The sequence below is a fragment of the Carcharodon carcharias genome, chromosome 3 (genome assembly GCF_017639515.1).
Source record: "Carcharodon carcharias isolate sCarCar2 chromosome 3, sCarCar2.pri, whole genome shotgun sequence".
Classification (NCBI taxonomy): domain Eukaryota; kingdom Metazoa; phylum Chordata; class Chondrichthyes; order Lamniformes; family Lamnidae; genus Carcharodon; species Carcharodon carcharias.
The window spans coordinates 227163252-227186376 of NC_054469.1; the positions used below are offsets into that span (position 1 = coordinate 227163252).

The window sequence follows — 23125 nt, forward strand, 5'->3', positions numbered from 1 at the left end:
TACATTAGGCAATGTTACAAATTTTGGACTTTATCATTCTCTTGACCTTCACATTCCCTCAGAATCATTTTTTTAAAATGATGAATGCAGTGATAAGATCACAGACAAATTCAATATGTCACTTCTTCCATTAAGATAACACATGTAGAGCCACAATATCCTTAACATTTCCACTATAATGGATTTGGAAAGAGTCACTTTCACCCCGCCAACATCACTGCAATATAAAAATGGGTTTTGTGCTACCATGGTTGTTGTTATTCTAATAGAAAAGCAAAATAATGCATATATTGTAAATATGAAATAAAAACTGAAAGTGCTGGAACAGACTCAACCCAGGTCTGGCAGCATCTGTAGAGAGAGAAACAGAGTTAACATTTCAAGTCAAATATAACGTCTTCAGAACCGAAGGAAGGTAGAAACAAAGTTTTTGTTAACGTAAGGCACATTTGATTTTTCAGTTGTGGCACTGTAGTAAATGATTATCCATAAAACACAATTTACATAGGTCAGTCTGACGATGGTACATTTTCAATTGGACTAAGTAAGAAAAAAGTTGCAGATCAAGTTGTAACCTTGGATCCTTTTCTCTTGGGTGAGGTCCAATCATAATGACAGCAGTCAATTTCTGTATCACTGCCTCACCATTTTTCAGCACAATGGGGAATTAGTTAGACAAAGTTGCAAAAATTAATTACCATTGAGTGTCTGCTCAAGGCAAGCTATTGCAATTTTGCAGCAGACATTGATTTAAGTGATCAGCGTACAACTTTTGGTTTGGTGCTCACTTAGAAATGGCAGCACACCAATTTTATTTAAATGAGGCCAGAGATCTAAAATCAATTGGACACCCCACTGATGAAAATGGTTAGGCTGTGCGATCGGTTCTCCTATAACCTCTCGCGTACACTCAAACTGAAAATCATCCCCATGGTCTTTAACCACTTAATTTCTGACAGTTCAAAATCACAATTAAAATGTTCCACGCTAATAGTTATAAGCCATGAAACAAGACTGCCCATTTTACCAACACATCAGCTTAGGCAACAAAAAGCTAGTTGATATTACCTGCCATTAAATTACCATTACTGAAACCAGTCAAACTTCTTTTATCTCCTTCACGTCTTCTGTGATCTCCTGCTCTGTGCTGCATGGCCCTTCACCTTGATTTCCCATTTAAAATAAAATATTTGCTATATAACATTTCAAAGAATCTTTACTTGTGATCTGAAATCCTTGATAAAATTTCATGTATATAAAACATTGTCCAAATTAAATAGAAATAATCCAGATGCAGCACAACAGATATCGAACATAATTGTAAAGTATATTTAAAGTATTCAGAATAACCACAACTGTATGTTGTGTGGAAAAGCTTTTCCGTCAGCACAAAGTGGGATTGACACCATCATTTTGTGTTCAGATTCTGATTATTGTTCCCCTTACCTTGTCTGGCAACAAAGCAGCAACATCTCCTTGTTATTCCTTAAAACTTCCAATAAGACAAGGAAAGCTTTTGCTCGAATTACTGTCGATGGGCTTTCCAAGAGACGGACAACTTTCGTAACAAAGTCCTGCAGAAAAGGAACACGCAACTGAGAGAAAGTGCCTCAAGATACAAAAATAGACAATTTACATAAACATAACATTGTTTATTCATAACCAATGTGCATTTACAATTGAAATAGTGGACATCAGACAGGTAAGGGGGTACAGCAGCATTGCAGTTATTCTCCTGGACTAGTAATCCATAGACCTGGACTAAAGATCTGGAGACAAGGATTCAAATCCTACCACATCAGTTGGGAATTTAAAATCAGTTAATTAAATAAATCTGGAACGCAAAAAAAAAAGAGGATCAGCAATGACCACGCAACTTCCAGAATATGATTTAAAATAATTTTTTTTCCAGGAATTTTGGAAGCTTCAATGGTTGACTCATATGTCACAATCTATGGTACTTTTTCCTCTTATTCTGGAATATAATTTTAGGACTGTTGTCTCTCTGTGGCACTCTCCTGAATTTACACTGGGGGTTGGCAGCTCGTCACTGTTAGTGGCTCTGCTGTGTAATGTGGTAACTCAAAGTGCAAACATATAGGGCCAGGTTTCCTATATTAACACTACTAAAACCAGCAGCCTTAATACATTTGTAGACCTAGCTTTTTGTGAGTCTGCAGTGCTGTTGTCTCAATTACACAGGACCACACAGCTCACATAAGAAAAGTTGTGCATTTGTACCCACCCACACCCCTGCAGAGTAACAGCAAATTCTGTTTCAGGTACTTTAAATTATTATTATAGCCAAATATTGGTGCCAATATGAATGAAATATTCCCTATACCTATTTCAGATTTATCATTCACCCTGCTGTCATTATATGACCACCTAAATTTGAGTTTTTGTACTGAAGACGAATAAGCTGGAGCTGCAAGCCAATCTGTGAATCCAACAAGGCAGTGCCAGAGACAACAGCAAAGACAATTATCAGGAGCACAATGCATGTGCATGAAAACCATCAGAATCAAATGGTGAAATTTCCAGGGAGTAGCAGTGGCAGATGGGTCAACTTCCTGGCCTAACACATTTGTCAAACAAGCTCATTTTAGTGTGTGTGGTGGCCGATGACTGCCAGCCTGAAGGGATCTGCTCTCCCCAGTGTTACCTTTACCTGTGTAAAAGCAGGCCTCCTACCAGCAACAACCTGTCCGATTTGAGTGTATTGCATCCCACAATATTAACCCTGAAATAGCAGTTATTCCCAAGTCAAGGGATACAGTTCCAAGCAGCAGCTTTCTCAAAGACCACTCCGAGGAATGCTCCAGCATGCTGCATCACAGAGTAATGGAATGTGGACCAGCTTTCACGATTTCCCACATAGGTTCTTAATTTCAGCTGTTCTACAGTGGAGCTGTTGACTGATGTTTTCACATACGCTGCCACTGCTTGGATTGCTCAGTCTCTAATCAGCATTTCTTGTGGTCTCTCCCTGAACACCAACAACAACTTATATTTAAAAAGTGATTTCAACATAATGAAACATCCCAGGGCACTTCACAAGAACATTATAAGACAAATGTCACGGAACTATAATATTTTTCATACTATTATTGTAGGCTTATGGGTGTGAGTGTGGATGATTCTGTCTGTGTGATTAATTTAATTGAATTAAAGTCAGATAGACTGCAAGGTTGAAATTATCAAAAGAGTAGGTGTAAAGCAGACTTTTGAAATGGAGATGGATAAGTGAGGATGAAGGTTCCACAGATGAGGTGTGAATGAAATTTGCATTTTTGGATAAGTGAAGGGGTTGTTTGATTTTCAAAGGGATAGTAGGGTGTTTACAACCAACAAGATAAACAGGGCAAGGTTATTATGTATATTTTTCCCAAAAGGAAAGAGGCTATATTGACAACATGAAAGATTTTTATATTATGGAAAAAGTAAATTTCCGAAGACATGTAGAACAATGGGAATTTTACACATTAAAGAGGAATAAACATATATGAAGAAGGATGGAAGGTTACGTGGGTGGTGGCTGTGTAAAATATCTAAAGGTACACCATGTGACAGACTTTGGAAGAAACCTCTTGCCACTTTTGCAGAAATCTGCTGTGTTCAGTAACTAAAGTTGTGTTAACAGCCTTTGGAATTCCACTGTTGAGTGGGTGCTTGTGGTAACCTTGCTGGATTGCTAATTAACATTTAAAATCTATTTTGGACTGTAGCCTTAATGGGAATGTATAGCTGGGAGTGAGGTTAATTAGGAATTTTGAGATTTTTTATAATATAATGTAACTGTAATCTTAGGTCTGTGTTTTAATTCTTTTCTTTTGTTAATAAATACTTTAATTTAATTTTTTAAATCACTAAAGGTGTTCGTGGACTCACTACTTCTGAATTCAGTGCACAAATCTTCTCGTAATAAATACAAATTGCAAAATGGTTGTGATAACGTGGCCAAGTTTCCCTTGTAGCTTTGCCCTCCTGGCACTTATGATCTACCACATCATAACACAAAGTATGACACCAAGCTATATAAGGAGTTATTGGGTCAGATGACCAAATGCTTAGATTTTAATGAGTGCCTTAAAGGAGGAAAATGAGGTAGAGAGGCAGAGGGGTGTAGGGAGGGAATTCCAGAGTGTGGGGCCTAGGCAACTGAAGGTACAGCCACCAATGGTAGAACAATTAAAATTGATGGTGCACAAGAGGCCAGAATTAGAGCAGGGCAGATATCGTGGAGGATTATGGAACTGGAGGATATTATAGAGATAGCGAGGAGCAAGAGAAAGAATACTGCTGACTCCCAGCTCTGGCAATTTCTTATAGTCGCACAGGTTGTGACTGTCGCCCAGAGACAGTTGGCTCAGCATCACCTCAAGTCACAGGTGACAGGGATTTGGGCAATGTGACGATCTTGCAAGCCCCACTGGTCTAAGATCTGCAATATTTAGGTCATTGTAGCATTTGGGTGGAATCTTCCGTTCTTGGTTGGTGTCTCGCACGCTGCCTGAAAAGGTGGCAAAACATACTCACGCTGACTCTTAGGGGGAAGACTTGCCATATCTTCTGCCCATCAGGCAGTTAAGTGGAAAGCAGTGGGCCTTCCTCCCAACTGAGGATCCCAGAATACAACATACTGCCCACCAAGAGCTGCCAGAGGCCAGCAGCTCTTGCACTTGGCAGCACCACAGAGCAGACTGTGGCTGCTGCTGGATCAACACTCCCCCAGAGTCCCTGGGATTGTGAAACACGTTAGAAAAAAGTGCTGTTGGGGGGGTTTTGCAGGGCGGTAGGGGGGAGGAGGGGGCCATGGGGATCAGCAGCAAGAGCAGGGGTTGGCCGCTGACAGCCCACAGCCGTGCCCTGGATCATGCACAGATCAGCGTAGATCGAGGGGACCTCCCCCCCATACTCCAGCTAACATGCAGCCTGCACAGCTTAACCAGTCGTGCACTTCACATTTTGGCAGGCCCACCTGGAGCTGATTGCAGTGGAGGCGGGGAGAAGTGGTTGTTAATTGACTACTAAAGGGACTCAAGTGGAGGCAGAGTGGGAAGATCGACCATGAGCCTTCACACCCAGAATTTACTTCCAGCGGAGGCAGAAAGACATAGGTAATGGTCCCAACACCGACCCACCAAATTTTCAGGCCTTCCCGCCTCCTTCTTTGCCTCTTGTGGGGGTAAAAGATTCCGTCCTTTGTCTTTTCTCCCCTTTTGATCTTTATTCCCATTTTACATCTTCTCTATATTTGAAATGTTGAATGCTACTTTTAATGCTGCATACAAAGCATGGACAGTTAAAATACTTCTTGCAAATTGCAGAGCCCTTGAAAGTGAACTGCAAATGTTGACAGTTCTGAATGGTGGTGATATAGGCCTTGTCAAATGCTGAATAATTTGATTTGGATGCTCCAAGAAGTGGGTTTTGAGGCAGATCTTTTTCTCGAGAAATTAAGTATGCGGTTACAGTATAAAATGTGTTACCTTGGATAAATTAATAACATCACATTTGCCTTTGAATTAAACCACCCACTCTGGACTCCCTGCTACAGACCCAAGCACACAATTTAAGTGCACACTTGAGTATGTTATTGAATGCGACATTGTCCCAGGCCTTATCTTTTAGGTGAGAAGTTAAATCGAGGCCTCTTTGCTTATTCAGATGGATGCAAATGATATTCCGTGGCACTATTTGAAGCGAAGCATGGATGTCTCCTGGTTTCCTGGCCAAATCCCTCCTCCTTTCAACAACATCATTCAAAAGTAGATACTGGTTGTTTATTCACATGTTACATATGGAACCTTGTTATACACTAATTGGCTGTTACATTTGTCTATATGACACTGACTATGAGGAATTTATTGGTTGTAAGTGCTTGAGGACCTTTGACAACTTGATAATGTGCTTTGTAATTGCGAGAGGACTTGAGTACAGGAGCAAGGATGTCTTACTGCAGCTGTACAGGGCCTTGGTGAGACTACACCGGGAGTATTGTGTGCAGCTTTGGTCTCCTTATATAAGAAAGGATAAACTTGCCATAGAGGGTGTGCAGCAAAGGTTCACCAGACTGATTCTTGGGATGGCAAGATTGTCATATGAGGAGAGATGGGGCCGACTAGGCCTGTATTCACTGGAGTTTAAAAGAATGGGAGAGGATCTCATTGAAATGTATAAAATTCTGACAGGGATGGACAGACTGGATGCAGGGATGATATTTCCCTTGGCTGGAGGGAGTCTAGAACAAGGGGGTCACAGACTCAGGGGTAGGCCGTTTAGGACTGAGATGAGGAGAAACCTCTTCACTCAGAGGGTGGTGAACCTGTGGAATTCTCTTCCACAGAAGGCTTTGGGGGCCAAGTCACAGAATATACGTAAGAAGATTCTGGACTCTAAAGATGTCAAGAGGTATGGGGAGAGGGTGGGAGTATGGTATTGAGACAGAGGATCAGCCATGATCATATTGAGTGGTGGAGCAGGCTCGAAGGCTGAATGACTACTCCTGCACCTACTTTCTATCTTTCTATGTTTAAGCTCTTTCTGCGTATGGTTTGGTGATAGATTGGATTTGAATGAAGATACATTCTCACTTTATTCTTTTGTCCTTTATGTCCTTTTCAAAATACAAGCGAGCAGAAGAGTATGGGAACATCATGGAATCAAGACCCTCAAATGCACGGCTGCTTGGAGGTCTGTCAGATACATTAAAGTCAGCCGCGTCTAAAGGTCCTATTTAGGTTAGGATTAGTAACAACATTGTAGCACAACGATCACAGGCAAAGGGATGAGATTCTGTATCAATGCTTACATTGAAAAAACGTTCTACAGACTGAAGTCTATGTTGGAGTTATTTTCATTGAAAAAGAAGCTAGAGAAGGTTCAAGGCACAGGTTGCTGAATACCACTAAAGTTGAGTTTTTGAGGTAAATTAAGTGAGTTAAAGGTAGGGATGCTGAACATTAGTTTAAAAACATCGTAAGGGGAAGCTAAGAGAGATGGGCATGGGAAAAGAGGGAGTTTGTTTAGGAACATTGTAGTGAGGCTTAATTTCAACACAGTGAGAATGCAAGGATTAGGAACAGCATGCAGGATAGCTTTGTACAAAAAGTGCTAAACTTTCTTTTGTGAGTCAAGCATTTGGGAGAAGCATCAGGACTGGGAGAACTTCACACAGCTGCTGCCATCTGGTGTGTGGTTCAACTGGAAGTACAACACGTGCAGTTTAAGCAAAATTGACCAGTTCTATTTCATCGCGTTGAAGCGGAGTCACCACCTTAAGAGATGAGTAAAAAGGAACAAAAGGTAATTTAAAGTAAATTCAAGGCAATGATCTAACCTTTAGTGTTTGTCTCTGTGTATGATACATCTAAACTTTTTAAGCACTGCCAATGCTTAGAGTTGTTATCCTCCATATGAGCAATACATGCTAAGAACTCAATTGCTATGCACACCTCTGCCATTACTGGTAGCAAACAAAATAAAGAATAAAATACCCTTCACTCCCTCGTTATGAAAAAAGTGTGACCAATTTTCAGGTCTGAGGATGTTTCACAAACATAAACAAATACATGGAATAAGCATTAGCTAAATGAAATTAATCTTGTGTCATACCTTTTCCTGCACCAGTCTTTGTAAGTGGATACCAGATGACAGCATGGCAATAAACATGGTCAACATGTACTGTTGAATGCGGCTTATTCCAGCCACCAGGGAGTTCAGCACTGCTGTTAGGCCGACCTTGTCAATGACACTTTGAAAAGCACTGGCAGAATGGCGAGTAATCCTACATAAAGCCTGTAGGGACCAGAGAAATATTTTATAGATGCACTCTAATTAAACACCAAATATAGAGCATTGTACAGTTTTAGGCTGGAAAGTTTTCTGATCGTCTTTGAATTCCCATACGGTTCACTTCAATTTTGCACGAGCTGATCAATTTGGAATAGACCTTTAAAACAAGCCCTACTTTATAAAAAGAAATTAATTCAACAAGCAGACCAGGATATCAGCTGGGATTTAAATATGTTTACTGCAGCTTTATTAAAATCCATGTTCTTGTGAGATAGTTTCTATATCATTGGTATGTTTTCCTTTCATCTTTCCGTTCTTAAAACCTGTGCCAACATCAGTCAGAAAAGTAAAGCCCTCGGACACAATCAATGCTGTTTATTAGCTGAACTGCTTGAGTGCAGTGGTGGGGGGAGGTGGGGAAGACATGAACACGCTACAACAGTTTAGCCAAGGGTGACAAAGTTTGCCTTCTGGGAACTCGGTTGTGCATTGGAATAGCTCACTGTCCTTACACTTCTGGGTTTCAATCCAGCTCACATTGATTGAGTGAAAGATCTGTTGTTGTTTTAACTATAAGGTTCCTCACTCGAATTAGTTTGAATCGATGCAACCTAGTTCCCCATGGACATGAGCTTGCAATACCCATTGATTATACATGGTATTAAAGGTATTTCAAAAATTGGCTGTAATTTGGCACCGCACTCAGGACAGGAGATTGATGTATAAATGGGAATATTACTCTGGTTATGAAGTTGGGGCTAAGATACAGTATTGGGCCAAAGTAGGGATGGGGCTTCCTGTTATATGTAACTCAGGGAAGCTTAATGCAGACACTGGCTAACCAAGATTTTGACCGGTGCGGGGAGAGTGGAGGATGGGATGGGGAGGGAGTGGCAGCGGGGGAGACACTGGAGGGTGGTGCAGGATGACCCCTTCCCTTAACACCAGTGTCTTTCAGATTCAATAAAGACTCCTGAAGTATCAACTTAAAAGTAGAGAAAAAAGCTTTTGATTGGTGAGAGCATGAAGGTATGGGAACATTTCATGAGGCTCGGTTGTTGAATCATTGCTGGCAGAAGCTCACGTAGTTACTTTTAAAACAACAACAAGAGATATGCATTAGTATATTTTGATACTAAGTAGTTAAGTTTGAAACAATGCTGAAGTGGATTTTGATCTGAGAGGGTGACCTGACTTTACTGTGTGTTGGAGCACTGGAGTGCAGCACCGAGTGGGATGCTTCACTCTACTGGCATATATCACTGATAACTTTGCTGGTGCCAGTAATCATCAAGCCAAAGCCAGTAACCTTCCTGCAATGTGGGTTGGGGAAAATGGGATAAGGAGACTCCAGCTGGCTGCTCCTGTCAGATGGGCAAATGGTCCTGGCAATATTGTGGGAGCGGCATATCTGCTCCGTTCTCTCAGAGATAAAGATATATTAGTCAGTGAGAAAGAAATAGGATAAAAGGAAATTAACAACCATGCCCTTATTGGAGGATTCCTGCCTTAAAAAAAAACAGCTTGGGTTTATTAAACAGTAAAATATATTTCTGACTTTTTATAGCTTACTGAAATGGTTGTCACCCGCAAAGAATCCATGGTTGAATGTGTGAACAGGTACCAAAGCAACAGACCGATTTCTCCAGTAATGAATCCTTGAGCTGGAGGTGAATTAGTGGTACATACATTCTCCACAATCTTTGCAGCTAAGTGATTAGTAGCAGGATCGCCCTACAAAGAGAAACCACATCAGAAATGAATACAGTGACCCTTTTGGAGCCATTTAAAAATTGTGGTAAAATTAGGAGATTGGAAGTGGTGATATACAGAAGACATGTTGTCTACTTATTTAATTGTGACCATTGAGTTACAGTGTGTTACCAGCAATTATTTTCACAGCAACAACAAAGCACACTGTTCAGAGTGGCTTGGGATGGCTGGCTCTGCTGCGTGCTAGGTCACTGATATATGTACCTAGGTATTTTGCTACAACTTTTTTGTAATCAATAACCAGGAATTTAAACAACATGTTTTATCAGGGGCTGTGTCATGCTTTATTAGTGTGGTAGTTTGGTGAACAGTCCCTGAATACAACTAATGGCAAGATGTTCATCATTCGCTGGAATTCAGCTTATCAAGGAAACGTAAACATAAAGCTGGTGGTGGGAACACCTTTAAATGAGTCCCTTACAGTGCCACCAATTCTAAAAGGATCAAAGTGCATTTTTCTCAGGTAAAAGACCATAATTTTAGTTCAGTGCCATTTAAAGAGGCACTGGCAACACCTTGTATCACTTATGTTATATTTATTCAGAAAATATAAGGAAAAATCTTTGTTAAAGAAGTAATTTTTTTTTGCATTTTTCTACAAAATGCTTGCTGTTTCTGATCATAGCTCAATGACTAAATGTCCCTCAAGGCTGTGAGCCTTGAAGCATTGCAATATAGCCCCAAACATCAGTTCTGGTTTTAGAAGCTCTGTATTGGGTTTTATAACGAGCTGCATCAGATGAGGAACTGGGCATATGCAGCATAATACTGATGGTTAAACCATTTTTATCCATACATATTACTTTGCTAAAAAATGTCCAAGTGAAATATTGAAAAATGCTTTATTTGGGAATGGGCATCTTTGCTCATATGAGGTTTGGGATGGAGCACATTGATAATGTTTGAGAACTTATTATTGGCAAGAGCAAAGCTATTCTGTTTGACACCTGCCAGAATTTTTCACTATAATCCCTGACCTCACTTCCACCCAAGATTGTTTGTTCAGATTGTGCCAGACAACGTGCAACTTCAGTGACGTATCTGATCCTAAACTGTGCTTGAAATCCCACATCCTATCAAAACAACAATTTCTTTTATGTTCATTGGAACAGTAGCAGACCATGTGGCTTGTTGAGCTGCTCTGCCATGTAATTCTCAATTCTAGGCCATTTCTCCTTAACCCTTACTTCCAAATAAGAATAGAATTCACTTGTGACATCAACTGATTTTGCATCACTTGCCTTCTGGGGCAAAGTGTTTCACATTCATGTAACCTTTTACTTGAAGAAGTTTATCCTATAGTCACTTTCCAAAAGCGAACAAGCATAAATTCTAAGATTATGTCCAGTCATTCTGAGTTCACTGTTCCAGACCAGAGACATTCCCATCCATCCTGTCAATTCCCTTTAATATTTCAAACATTTCAACAAATCATCGCTTTCTCTCTTCATCTTCAGGGCATAGAGCCAAGTCTACCCAGTCTCTCTTCATAATTTATCCCCTTTATCTCAGGTATCATCCTGATGAAAGATCAAGCCAGTACATACTACCTAATCAGGTCTACCAATGCTCTGTCTAATTTCAATAGTATGTCCTTACTTTTACATTCTGTAACTTTTGCAATGAAGCTCAGAATTTCATTGCATTTTTTAAAAAAATGCTATTTTCAGATGCAGATTAGCTTGTAATGACTTGTGTACCTGAGCCCTTAAATCACTTTGCTTATCTGCCACCCTCCATGCCAGTGTTCTTCACTGTTTAAATTGCACTCCCATTCTTTGTTCCAAAGTGTTAGCTAAAAGTAAACATTCTATTACAATTATGCCATTAGTCTGCCTTTCTGCTTAGTACTGGAAGTTTGGAAAGTAGCAAATGGTACACCCTTATTGAAAGAATGAGACAGGAATAGACAGGTCAATGAGTTGTTTATTTTTCTTTCCCTCACAACTCACCATAACTCCTAGCTTAGTACTTCTGAAAAGTTGGGAGTACTCCCTCCTATTCACAAATCCAAGAAATTAAATATGTCATGTCACATTGAATTTTACTGCATAGAATCAGGCCCTTCTGCCCAACAAATCTGTTCCCATGCTTATTCACCACACAAGCCTCTTCCCACTTACTTTCTCTCACCCTTTCAACATATCCATCAATTTATTCCTTCCTCATCTACTAATCTAGTTTCCCATTAAAGACATCTATGCTATTTGCCTCAACCACTCTGGTCACAAATCCCACATTTTCACCACATCCCTGAGTAAAGAAATTTCTTCTGAATTTCTTTTTGGGTTTATCAGTGACTATCTTATATTTGTGCCCACTAGTTTGGGTTCTCCCATAAGTGGAAACATTTTCCCTGCATGTCCTGCAGATCCATTAGCAATTCAAAATCAGAGAAAAGTAAATTTTCTTTGACAACAAAATGATGCCATAACATCAGCATGTACTGATCTAAATTCAAACTGCTGCTGGTAGTATTTTCAGTGGCCAACATTAGATCAGCGACAGATCTTAGAGGAGAGTGCGAGAGGAGGACCCTGAGGGAGGCAGGCAGTCAGCAGCACCTAGAGGAGAGTGTGAGAGGAGGACCCTGAGGGAGGCAGGCAGTCAGCAGCACCTAGAGGAGACTGTGAGAGGAGGCCCCTGGGACAGGCAGTCAGCAGCACCTAGAGGAGAGTGTGAGAGGAGGCCCCTGGGACAGGCAGTCAGCAGCACCTAGAGGAGAGTGCGAGAGGAGGACCCTGAGGGAGGCAGGCAGTCAGCAGCACCTAGAGGAGAGTGCGAGAGGAGGACCCTGAGGGAGGCAGGCAGTCAGCAGCACCTAGAGGAGATTGCGAAAGGAGGCCCCTGGGACAGGCAGTCAGCAGCACCTAGAGGAGAGTGCGAGAGGAGGACCCTGAGGGAGGCAGGCAGTCAGCAGCACCTAGAGGAGAGTGTGAGAGGAGGGCCCTGGGACAGGCAGTCAGCAGCACCTAGAGGAGACTGTGAGAGGAGGACCCTGGGACAGGCAGTCAGCAGCACCTAGAGGAGATTGCGAAAGGAGGCCCCTGGGACAGGCAGTCAGCAGCACCTAGAGGAGAGTGCGAGAGGAGGACCCTGAGGGAGGCAGGCAGTCAGCAGCACCTAGAGGAGACTGTGAGAGGGGGCCCCTGGGACAGGCAGTCAGCAGCACCAACAGGATCTAGTCTATCTAGAAGATCTAGCATCTAGTCTATACTCAAGTAGAAGTAAGGGTAAAATAAAAGCAAGGGTCCATATTCTATTTAGTTAAGATATGTCTGGGGAGTTCAGACCTGTGATTTGCACATCCTGCGCTATATGGGAAATCCTTGACACTCCTGGCGGTCCCTCTGACTGCAGCAACTCGAGCTCCGGGTTTTGGAGCTTGAGAGACAGCTGGAGGCACTTTGGTACATTCACGTGGCTGAGAGGGTTGTGGATAACACATTTCAGGACGTGGTCACCCCGCAGCTTAAGGAAGTGCAAGCAGAGAGGGAATGGGTGACCGCCAGACAGAAGAAGGGAACCAGGCAGGTAGTGAGGGAATCCACTGAGTGCATCGCGCTCAGAAACTGTTTTGGCCTTGGAAAACGGTGAGAGTGAAAGTTCCCCTGTGGAGGCCAATCAGAGCAAAGACCATGGCACTGTGGGTGGTCCAGCTACTCAGGACGAGAGGAAGAAGTGTGGAAGGCAATAATGTTAAGGGATTCATTAGCGAGGGGAGTCGACAGGTGCTTCTGCGGCTGTAGACGTGACTCCGGGATGCTATTTGTTGCTTCCCGGCTGCCAGTGTCAAGGATGTTACGGAACAGCTGCAGGACATTCTGAAGGGGGAGAGAGTGAACAGCCAGAGGTCATAGTCCATGTTGGGACCAATGACATAGGAAGAAAGGGAAATGAGGTCCTGCAAACAGACTTTAAGGAGTTAGATAAGAAATTGAAAAGCAGGAACTTCAAAGGTAGTAATCTCCAGATTACTACCAGTGCTACGCAGTAGTGAGTATAGGGACAGAAGGATAGAGCAGATGAATGTGTGGCTGGAGAGATGGTGCAGGAGGGAGAGCTTTAGATTCCTGGGGCATTGGGACCGTTTCTGGGGGAGGTGGGACCTGTACAAGTTGGACGGGTTACACCTGAACAGGAACGGGACCAACATGCTCGCGGGGAGGTTTGCCAATGCTGTTGGGGCAGATTTAAACTAAATTGGCAGGGGGATGGGATCCTGAAATGTAGTTCAGAGGGGAGAGAAGCTGAGATGGAATTAGAAATTAAAACGCTAGTAAGTGAGTCTGGAAGGCAGAGGAAACACGGGCTAGATAAGAAGCTCAGCAAAGCTAAATGGAATACATTTTAATGCAAGGAGCCCGAGGAATAAGACAGAAGAGCTGAGGGCACAGATAGGCACGTAAGAGCATGATATCACAGCTATGGCCAAGACTTGGCTAAAAGGAGGGCAGGATTGGCAGCTCAACATTCCTGGTTATATGGTATTCAGACAAGATAGAGAGGGGGATAGAAGAGAAGGGAGGGTTGCAATATTGATCAAGGGATCAATTATAGCAGTGAGTAGGGATGATATCTTGGAAGGATCATCAAATGAAGCCATATGGGTAGAAGTAAAAAACACAAAAGGGGCAAACATGCTGTTGGGTGTGTACGATAGGCCCCCAAACAGTCAGGGAGAGACAGAGGATCAAATATGTAATCAAATTTCAGAGAATTGTAAGAATAATAAGGCAGTAATAGTAGGGGATTTTAACTACCCAAATATTAACTGGGATAGTTTTCATGTACAAGGTAGGGAGGAAGCAAAATTCTTAAGTTGCATCCAGGGGAACTTTTTCAGCCAGTATGTAGAAAGCCCAACAAGGGAGGGGGCAGCTCTGGACCTAATATTCTGAAATGAGCCCAGGCAGGTAGATGGCGTATCAGTAGAGGAGCATTTTGGAGATAGTGATCATAACTCAGTTAGATTTAGGATAGTTATGGAAAAGGATAAGGTTGGGCCGGGAATAAAAGTTCTAAAATGGGGAAAGGCTAATTTTACTAAGATGAGATGGGATTTGGCCCAAGTGGACTGGGAGCAGCTACTTGTAGATAAAACTGTGTCAGAGCAGTGGGAGGCATTCAAGGAGGAAATAGTGAGAGTAGAGGGCAAATATGTTCCTGTAAAGACAAAGGTTGGGAGGACCAAGTCCGGAGGTGTCAAGGGGCATAAAGGTTAGGATTCAGAAAAAAAGAGAAACTTATGGCAGATAACGAGGGCTCAATGAGGCAGAGTGCCTAAAGGATTATAAAAAGTGTGGAACGGAACTTAAGAAGAAAATTATGAAAGCTAAGAGAGTGCATGAGAAAGCATTGGTGGGTAGAATAAAGGAAGACCAAAAGGTGTCTTTTAAATATTTAAAGATCAAGAGGATAACTAGGGCAAGAATAGGGCTAATTAGGGACCATAGAGACAATGTGTGTGTGAACGCAGAAGACATGGGTGCAATGAATGCTTTTTATCGGTCTTCACAATGGAAAAGGATGAAGCAGATAAAGACATCAGGGTGAAGGTCCGTGAAATATTAGAGGAAACTGACATAGAAAGAGAGTAGGTACGAGCGGGTTTAGTGGCCTTAAAAGTGGATACATCCGCAGGTCCGGATGAGAAGTATCCCAGGTTGTTGAGGGAGATAAGGGAAGAGATATCAGGGGCCCTGGCAGTAATTTTCAAATCCTCTCTGGCCACAGGTGAGGTGCCAGAGGACTGGAGGACTGCTAATGTTGTCACATTATTAAAAAAGGGAGGAAGGGATAAACAAGGAAATTAAGGGCCATTCAGTCTAACCTTGGTGGTGGAGAAGTTACTAGAAAGAATTCTGAGGGACAGAATATGTCTGCACTTGGAGACACAAGTTAATCAGGGATAGCCAGCATGGATTTATTAAGGGAAGGTCACATTTGACAAATTTGATCAATTTTTTTGAGGAGGTAACCAGGAGTGTTGATGAGGGTGATGCATTTGATGTGGTCTGCATGGACTTTAGCAAAGCTTTTGATAAAGTCCCTCATGGCAGACTGGTCAAGAAAGTAAGGACCAAGACAAAGTGGCACGTTGGGTCCAAAACTGGCTGACAGGCAGGAAGCAGAGGGATGTTTCTGTGACTGGAGTGAGATTCTGCAATGCCTGGTGTTGAGGCCCTTGATGTTTGTGGTATACATAAATGATTTGGACTTAATTGTAAGGGGTATAATCAAGAAGTTTGCGGATGACACAAAACTTGCTAGGGTGGTAAATAGTGAGGAAGATAGCTGTAAACTGCAGGAGGAAATCAATGGACTTGTCAAGTGGGCAGAGCAGTGGCAAATGGAATTCAACTCAGAATAGTGTGAGGTAATGCATTTGGGGAGGGCTAACAAGGCAAGGGATTACACTATGAATGGTAGGACCCTGGAAAGCACTGAAAATCAGAGGGTCCTTGGTGTGCCTATCCATAAATCCCTGAAGGTAGCAGGGCAGATAGATAAGGTGGTTAAGAAGACATATGGGATACTTACTTTATTGGCCGAGGCATAGAATACAAGAGCAGGGAGGTTACGCTGGAACTGTATGAAATGCTGGTTAGGCCACAATTGGAGTACTGTGTGCAGTTCTAGTCATCACATTAGAGGAAGGATGTGATTGCACTAGAGAGGTGCAGAGCAGATTTATCAGGATGCTGCCTGGGCTGGAAGGTCTGAGCTATGAGGAAAGATTGGATAGGCTGGGGTTGTTTTCCTTGGAGCAACGAAGGTTGAGAGAAGACCTGATAGAGCTGTATAAGATTGTGAGGGGCATAGATAGGGTGGATAGGAATGTACCTTTTCCATTAGTAGAGGGGTCAATAACCAGGGGGCATAGATTTCAGGTAAGAGGTAGAAGGCTAAGAGGGGAATTGAGGAGAAATTTTTTCACCCAGAGGGTGGTGGGAGTCTGGAACTCACTGCCTGAAGGGGTGGTTGAATCAGAAACTCTCGTAACCTTTAAGAAGTATTTAGATATTCACTTGCATTGCCATAGCCTCCAGGGCCATGGGCCTAGCACTGGAAAATGGGATTATTGTAGTCAGATCTTTGTTGACTGGCGTGGACACGATTGGCCAAATGGCTTCCTTCTGTGTTGTAGACGTCAATGAGTCTATGAGTCTATCCTTAGACAGAGAGAAAAACAAGTTTCCCCGGTCTAAATAAATTTGCAAGTTTTATTTTCACCTGGTCTTTATGTGAATGAGATCTGGACTGTGGGAGTCAGTGGCTGAAAATCAATATAAAAGTAGTTCTGGTCCACAATTTTATAAGCACTTGGTTTTTGGTGAAAAGTAGCTTCAAAAGCACATTTATCATCAGCAATAATGATGAGAGAGTTACAATATTAGAAATAATATTTGCAAGGTAAATTTCACTCCAGTGAACATTCAGCAGGCCAGGCATTGGGTTATGAGGGTTCTGTAGCTGAAACAGTTTCTCTGTCCTCTCCACAAATGCTGCCTGATCCACAGAGCGTTTCCTTTTTTGTTTCAGATTTCCAGCATCCTACTTTTTGTTCACTCCAGTGAAATTGATTTTAAAACTCATCGTGTATTAGATAACATTGCAGAGGAGAGGGAGGATAAAGGAGCTCCATTCATATGCAACAGTGACAGTCACTCATGTGCATGCATTTTTAATCTGCCATCTGTAATGTCTGTTCTTTGTGCCTATTGGGGAAAATGGGATGATTACGGGATGATTAACCATTAAGTAAAAAACTGAAAGACCCAACCTTTAACACTACTAACAGATGCTGTCAGTTTAGTTAATTGTGAACTGAAATGTGACTGGATAAAACTTTTATGTAGACAGCACAGCAGGAGCTTTAAAAAAAATCTCATCACCTTAAAGCCACTGCAGAAATGTAATAGGATACTGCCATAATTAGCACACAGGGGAACACTACCAATGAGGTATTAATAAAGAACAGTTTGCTTCATTATATTGCCTACTCCACTTAAGTGTATACCTGTTCGGGGTACATTAAGTGTGCATGTAATTTAAAAACCAATTTATTTTCTTACTTGTTTCTGTGAAATCCTGTTCCATTAAATGCATGACGAAAAGGCATACTGGCTTAAACACTCTGTATATCTTAATGTTTTGTATCATTGGTATGATTTACATTTCCTTCATGGACCGACTAACTTTATCTACATCAATTGCATTTAGAGCAAATTAGTCTTCTTCAAGAATTCATTTTTTAAGCATTAACTGAAAATCTGAACAAGTCCATTACATTATCATAACGACTATGGTCTGTCTACTGCCCCGTTTTCCAACCGATTGCAGCGAGACAAAATTTAAAAAAAACATTTCCACCATCTTCTTGCCCGAGTCCTCCCTGCTGCCATTTTTAAGGGGGGGGGGAGGGCTGCATATGGGTGGCTTGCACTCTAGGGCCTCATTAGGCAAAGCAAATTGGGGTCCCATGACATTTATAGGACTCCAATGCCATTTTCCCAGAGGACGGCACAGCACCTGCGGAGCGCTGTATCCACTCACTGCCCTGAGAGGAAAGCAATAACAAGTAGTAAAAGGATCCAATGCTGATGAAGTGAAAATAATGGTTTAGTGGGCATTTTCTTTTAGCAACAGGATTAGCATAATTGCTCTTTAGATGTTTTGTTTAAAAGCCTCCCAAATGTTAGACCCCCAGTCTGCCACCAGTTCTCCCAAGAGTCAGTCCAGTCCTTTCCTTCACTGGAGTTCTGGCTGCTCAGTTTTGCAATGATTCTTGAAATTTTACCACTCCTCAGAGCACTAGTTGTCAGTGCTTGGTTTGTGCTGGCAGCTAAGCACTTCCATGCTAATAAGTCCCCAGCAACAAAATAGTTCCGGCATTGAAATTGCTACACCCAGCAACTGCTTACTGTATCCTCCACTTCAAAATCACCTAATATGCTGCCATATGTGTGGATGACTCAATCTCACATTAACCCACTTGAGTCACGTTCACCTTTCTGTTCTTTTTATTTATATAGCGTACATGAGTACACATAATATGGAGACAGTTTTAGTCCATGGTTAGATTAATTGCCTATCCAATTCATATACTCTAATTTTAGGATATGATTGAAGGTTGCATACAGTGATCGTTAAATTTCTTTCTGAAAACAGCCTCTCAGCTGATCTTTGTGGTGGGCCCATCAAACAGCAGCTCTCATTGAGTTAGTCCTAATTGGCATACTTTTTGGTTATGGAGAGATCAGAGACTTATAAATTCAGAACTGACTCAGTAAATAGCACAGCTAAAATGTGTTCCAAAAAAAGGAATTAAAAAGTACTTTACCATCCAAGAAGTAGGGCAGAAGAGTTTAGATATATTTTTTTTTGTGTCAGGTACTGGGGATATTTTCCTATTCATTAAGGGTTTGGATAGCGTAAATAAGGATAAACTGTTTCCAGTGGCAGAAGGGTCCATAATCAGAGGATACAGATTTAAGGTGATTGACAAAAGAACCAAAGGTGATCTGAGGAAAAAAGAATTTAGCGAATTATGATGATTTGTAATGCACTGCCTGAAAAGACAGCGCTAGCAGATTCAGTCATAACTTTGAACTGGGAATAGGTTAAATACTTAAAGGGGAGAATGTGCAGGGCTATGGGGAATGAGCTGGAGAGTGGAACCACATAGATGGCTCTTTCAAACAGCCAGCACTAGCACAACAGGCTGACGAGCCTTCTTCTGTATCATTCCATGATTCTCAAAAAATGTTCTTCCATTTTTGATGATGCTTAATTCGCACCAATCAGAACACTAGATGTTCCCAAATTTATTTTGCTGGTCTCATTCAACATGAATTTGAAAATGGGAACAAAGGAAAACTGGTCAATCATGAAGTACCTGTCAGAAGGCTTATTTTTCAATTTTCCTGCAGCTAACTTGACATCTAACTGGCACAAGTAGTGGTTAGTTAATTTATCCAGAAAGCCGACAAAACTCCAAAATAAATTCCGTGAAAGTTGTTTCATGGTTCTGGATACAGAGATCCTACTGTTTTGACTGAAATGTACAGCACGCAAACCCCAAGATGCCCGGGTGGACCCCTCGGAAGTCCATGCACTGACTACACAGTAACTGTCTGGGAAGTTTGGACTGCCGATAGGCAATTTCCCTGCGTCTGGAGCCCTCCGCAACTCTGAGTTAAAGTCAGAGACTTCGGATGGTTCAGACTTACTTAGTAGAATAGTTACCCAGGAAAAGTTAGAAGGATTTAAAGCAGTTCTAACTCCTGGGGAGCTATACTACTGACACCCTGGCTCTACCCTAGACCCCCTGACTACCCCTCTCCCCAATGACCATCCGCCTAGCCCCTGGCCCCTTGACCAGACAATGCCCCCTGACCCCCCTCCCCCAACTATCCCCCAAACCCTAACCACCCCCCTAACCTGACTACTCCTGACCCCCTGACCACCTGTCCCGGAACCAACTACCCTGCCGACCTGGCAATCCCTGCTTCCCCAATATCCAATTCCCCCCAGCCCTCCCGACTGCACCCCCCGACAAAACTACACCCCTGACCACCCAACTACTCCCCGACCATTGCCCTGACTACCCCCTGACCTGACTTTACCCCCAACCCCTCTCAGACTACCCTGGATCTGACTATCACCCTACTCCCTCACCCACTTACTTGCTCTCCCAGCTTGTCGAAGCGTCTTTGGGACACTTAAACTTACCGGAATAAAAGGGGGCATGGCTTGGCTTCCTCCAATGGTCCTGCACTACAAAGAAAGGACCCCCAGAACCATACACTCCACATTTCTGAGCAAGTCTGATTTGGATCCAGGTGAGAAATGTGCAGTTTCGGTGCAAGGTAAGTAAATAGGAATGGAATGGCAATCTGACAGTGATTGCCATTCCTCGGAAGATTCGGCCCATAGTTAGTGCTTTTTCAGTGCAATTTGTGGGTGTTTTTCCCTCTAGCACAATGTGGAATTTAGTAATATCAAAATCAATGTGAATATATAATGAGTGTTGTTGCACAATAATGTTCATATTTTGTTAAGCAAGTTTTGCAGCACCATAAAGACAGGAAAAGTGAACTTTTGCCCTTTTTTAAAAATTCTGAGTTCCCATCACAATGAGTTTCCAACATTTTTTGCTTTGGAGCAGAATTGGTCCATTTACACAGTAATACTGCTTTCTTAGTCAGTTTGCTGAGGAGGTCACTTGAACAGAAGGGGAAGGAACATGCTGTTATTTGCTGAGTTCTGTCTAAAACTGACCATCATCATTAATAGTATTGTTTATGAATATGTCAGATTAATATTCTGTTCACTAACTAAAATGACGATAACACCTTCATAAACTGAAGGAGCATTTGGGCATCATTAAATGCAGCTCAAATAAGGCTATAGAACATGAGAACACAAGAAATAGGAGCAGGAGTAGACCATATGGCCCGTCAAGCCTGTTCTGCCATTCAATATGATCATGGCTGATCTAGGGCTTCAATTCCATTTTCCCACCCGCACCTCATATCCCTTAATTCCCTGAGAGACCAAAAATCTGTCTGTCGCAGCCTTAAATGTATTCAACAATGGAGCATCCACACCCCTCTGGGGTAGAAAATTCCAAAGATTCACAACCCTCTGAGTGAAGTAATTTCTTCTCATCTCAGTCCAAAATGATCGGCCCCTTATCCTGAGACTGTGAAAAGAACCTATAATTGGTGACAGCAAATTATTCCCTACTTTCAAACAAAACTACCCATCAGAAATCAGTTGCCAGGATACAAATGAAAAATACTCAATGATTAATTATACAGTAATATTTAATTAAAATTCAGATACACGTGGAACAGTTTTCATTAATATTAAAATATATTCTTATAGGATGTTTGGCCATAATTACAATTCCCCTGCATATTGTTTCTCTTCCACCTTAGGGTGTGCAGCACCTCTTGATATTATCTGAAGACCCTGAGATGCGGCATCTGAATGCCTGATAGTGATGGCTACTTATTACTGCTGGAGAAAAAAGGCCAAAGTTTGTTCCAGTACTCTAAATAAGCTCAATAAGACTGTCACACTAATTCAATTTGCAGCCACCAGAGATTTGTTATCACAGTCCCTTTGGGATCAATGTTTCCTCAGCCTGTAGAAGCACCAGGACCCAAACCAGTTATTGCTTAATTAACTCAGGAAAAGGAGCTTCAATGAAACCTGAGGATGTCTCTTCTTCCTCGCACCCCAGCTCCATTCCCAGAAAAAACTCAGTTTAAAAAAGATAAACAGAAGTCAATGTGCAAAGATTACATATTGCAAATTAGCCTAGTTAAATGAAAGTAGCGTCACTGAGAAGTTTAACTATGATTGACTGGAATGAATTTATATTTCGTTTCTATAAAGTGCAATGGAAATGGGCTGAACTGTTTCTCAACAATTTATATTTGGAATCCAACTGCCAATTCACTGAGACACAGAATAACTGGTAGGTGAGTGATTGGCAACTTGTTGCAAAATAGGAAATAAAAGTTTGGATTTAAATAAGCCGACAATTTTTACTGCAGTCAAGTTGTAGCTAGGTACACAACCAATTTAGCACATAAAAACAGAACTGTTCCAAATATTTATATGCATTACCAGTAAGTTAGTATAGCAAATATACCAGATAAGTGTTCATGCTTTCAGGATAACTTCCCATTATTTTGGTAAATTCACAGCCCTTGTGGGAATCGCTGCACTCATAATGAGGGATTTTCAAAACAAAAAGTGTATTTATTTTGTCAAAGCTTGATGTTTCCAGACAAAAATCATGGAAACAAAGAGGAGAGATACTATTGGGACATGGCGACTGAGACTTTCCCTGAGCAATTTTAATTTAGGAAATGATATACACAAACTGCACACGTGTAAATATAAACCTGGAACATATATGCAATGTCTTAAGCATAATGAAGAATGCTGGTACAGCTATTCATTTCTCTGGAGGCGAGAAACAATCTTACCCCTTCCCGAATGCATCTCATCAGCACAGTGTAGGTAATGGAGGGGATGGCCCAGTGGTCTCTTGAGTGCGGTCTTTTCTCCTCCTGTAACAAAGTGATTGAAGCAACGAGGATATGTCAGTGTAAACGAAACTTGCCAGTACAGGGTTATAAAAGGCATTGAAAAAAGTTATTTTTTCCCCCAAATACAAATATAATTCACAATCTTGTTCTTCAGTCAAGGTTATTTAATTTGCAACTCCATGGCATTCTCCTCTTAAAAAATATAGCAAGAATGGCTACAAGGGAAAATACCATCCATATCAACCAAAAAACTGAGCTTTCCATATTTGACTATGGCAGGGTTGAAGATGGTAGAGGGTTCTAATGTGCACACCTGAGGTTCACAGAGGCAACTGCACATGTTAAAACACAGCTACTGCAGTCAGAACTGATCTTGGATAGTGGGTCCAAAACACGACTTGCACACTATGGACCTTGTAGACCATAAGACCTTAAGACATAGGAGCAGAAATTAGGCCATTCGGCCCATTGAGTCTGCTCCG

At 41.8% G+C, this 23125-nt stretch overlaps 1 protein-coding gene across 5 annotated transcripts in view; it reads right to left on the reverse strand.

The window, feature by feature from the left end:
* The window catches only part of ulk4 (unc-51 like kinase 4), a 425974-nt gene that overhangs the window by 265379 nt on the left and 137470 nt on the right, over positions 1-23125 (reverse strand). For all 5 annotated transcript variants that reach the window (XM_041184964.1, XM_041184966.1, XM_041184965.1 and 2 more), the window contains exons 19-22: positions 22581-22664; positions 9370-9531; positions 7618-7800; positions 1447-1574 (exon numbers count right to left, since the gene is read on the reverse strand). In XM_041184964.1, the coding sequence (XP_041040898.1) occupies positions 1447-1574; positions 7618-7800; positions 9370-9531; positions 22581-22664 (557 nt within the window). The remainder of the gene's footprint in view (positions 1-1446; positions 1575-7617; positions 7801-9369; positions 9532-22580; positions 22665-23125) is intronic.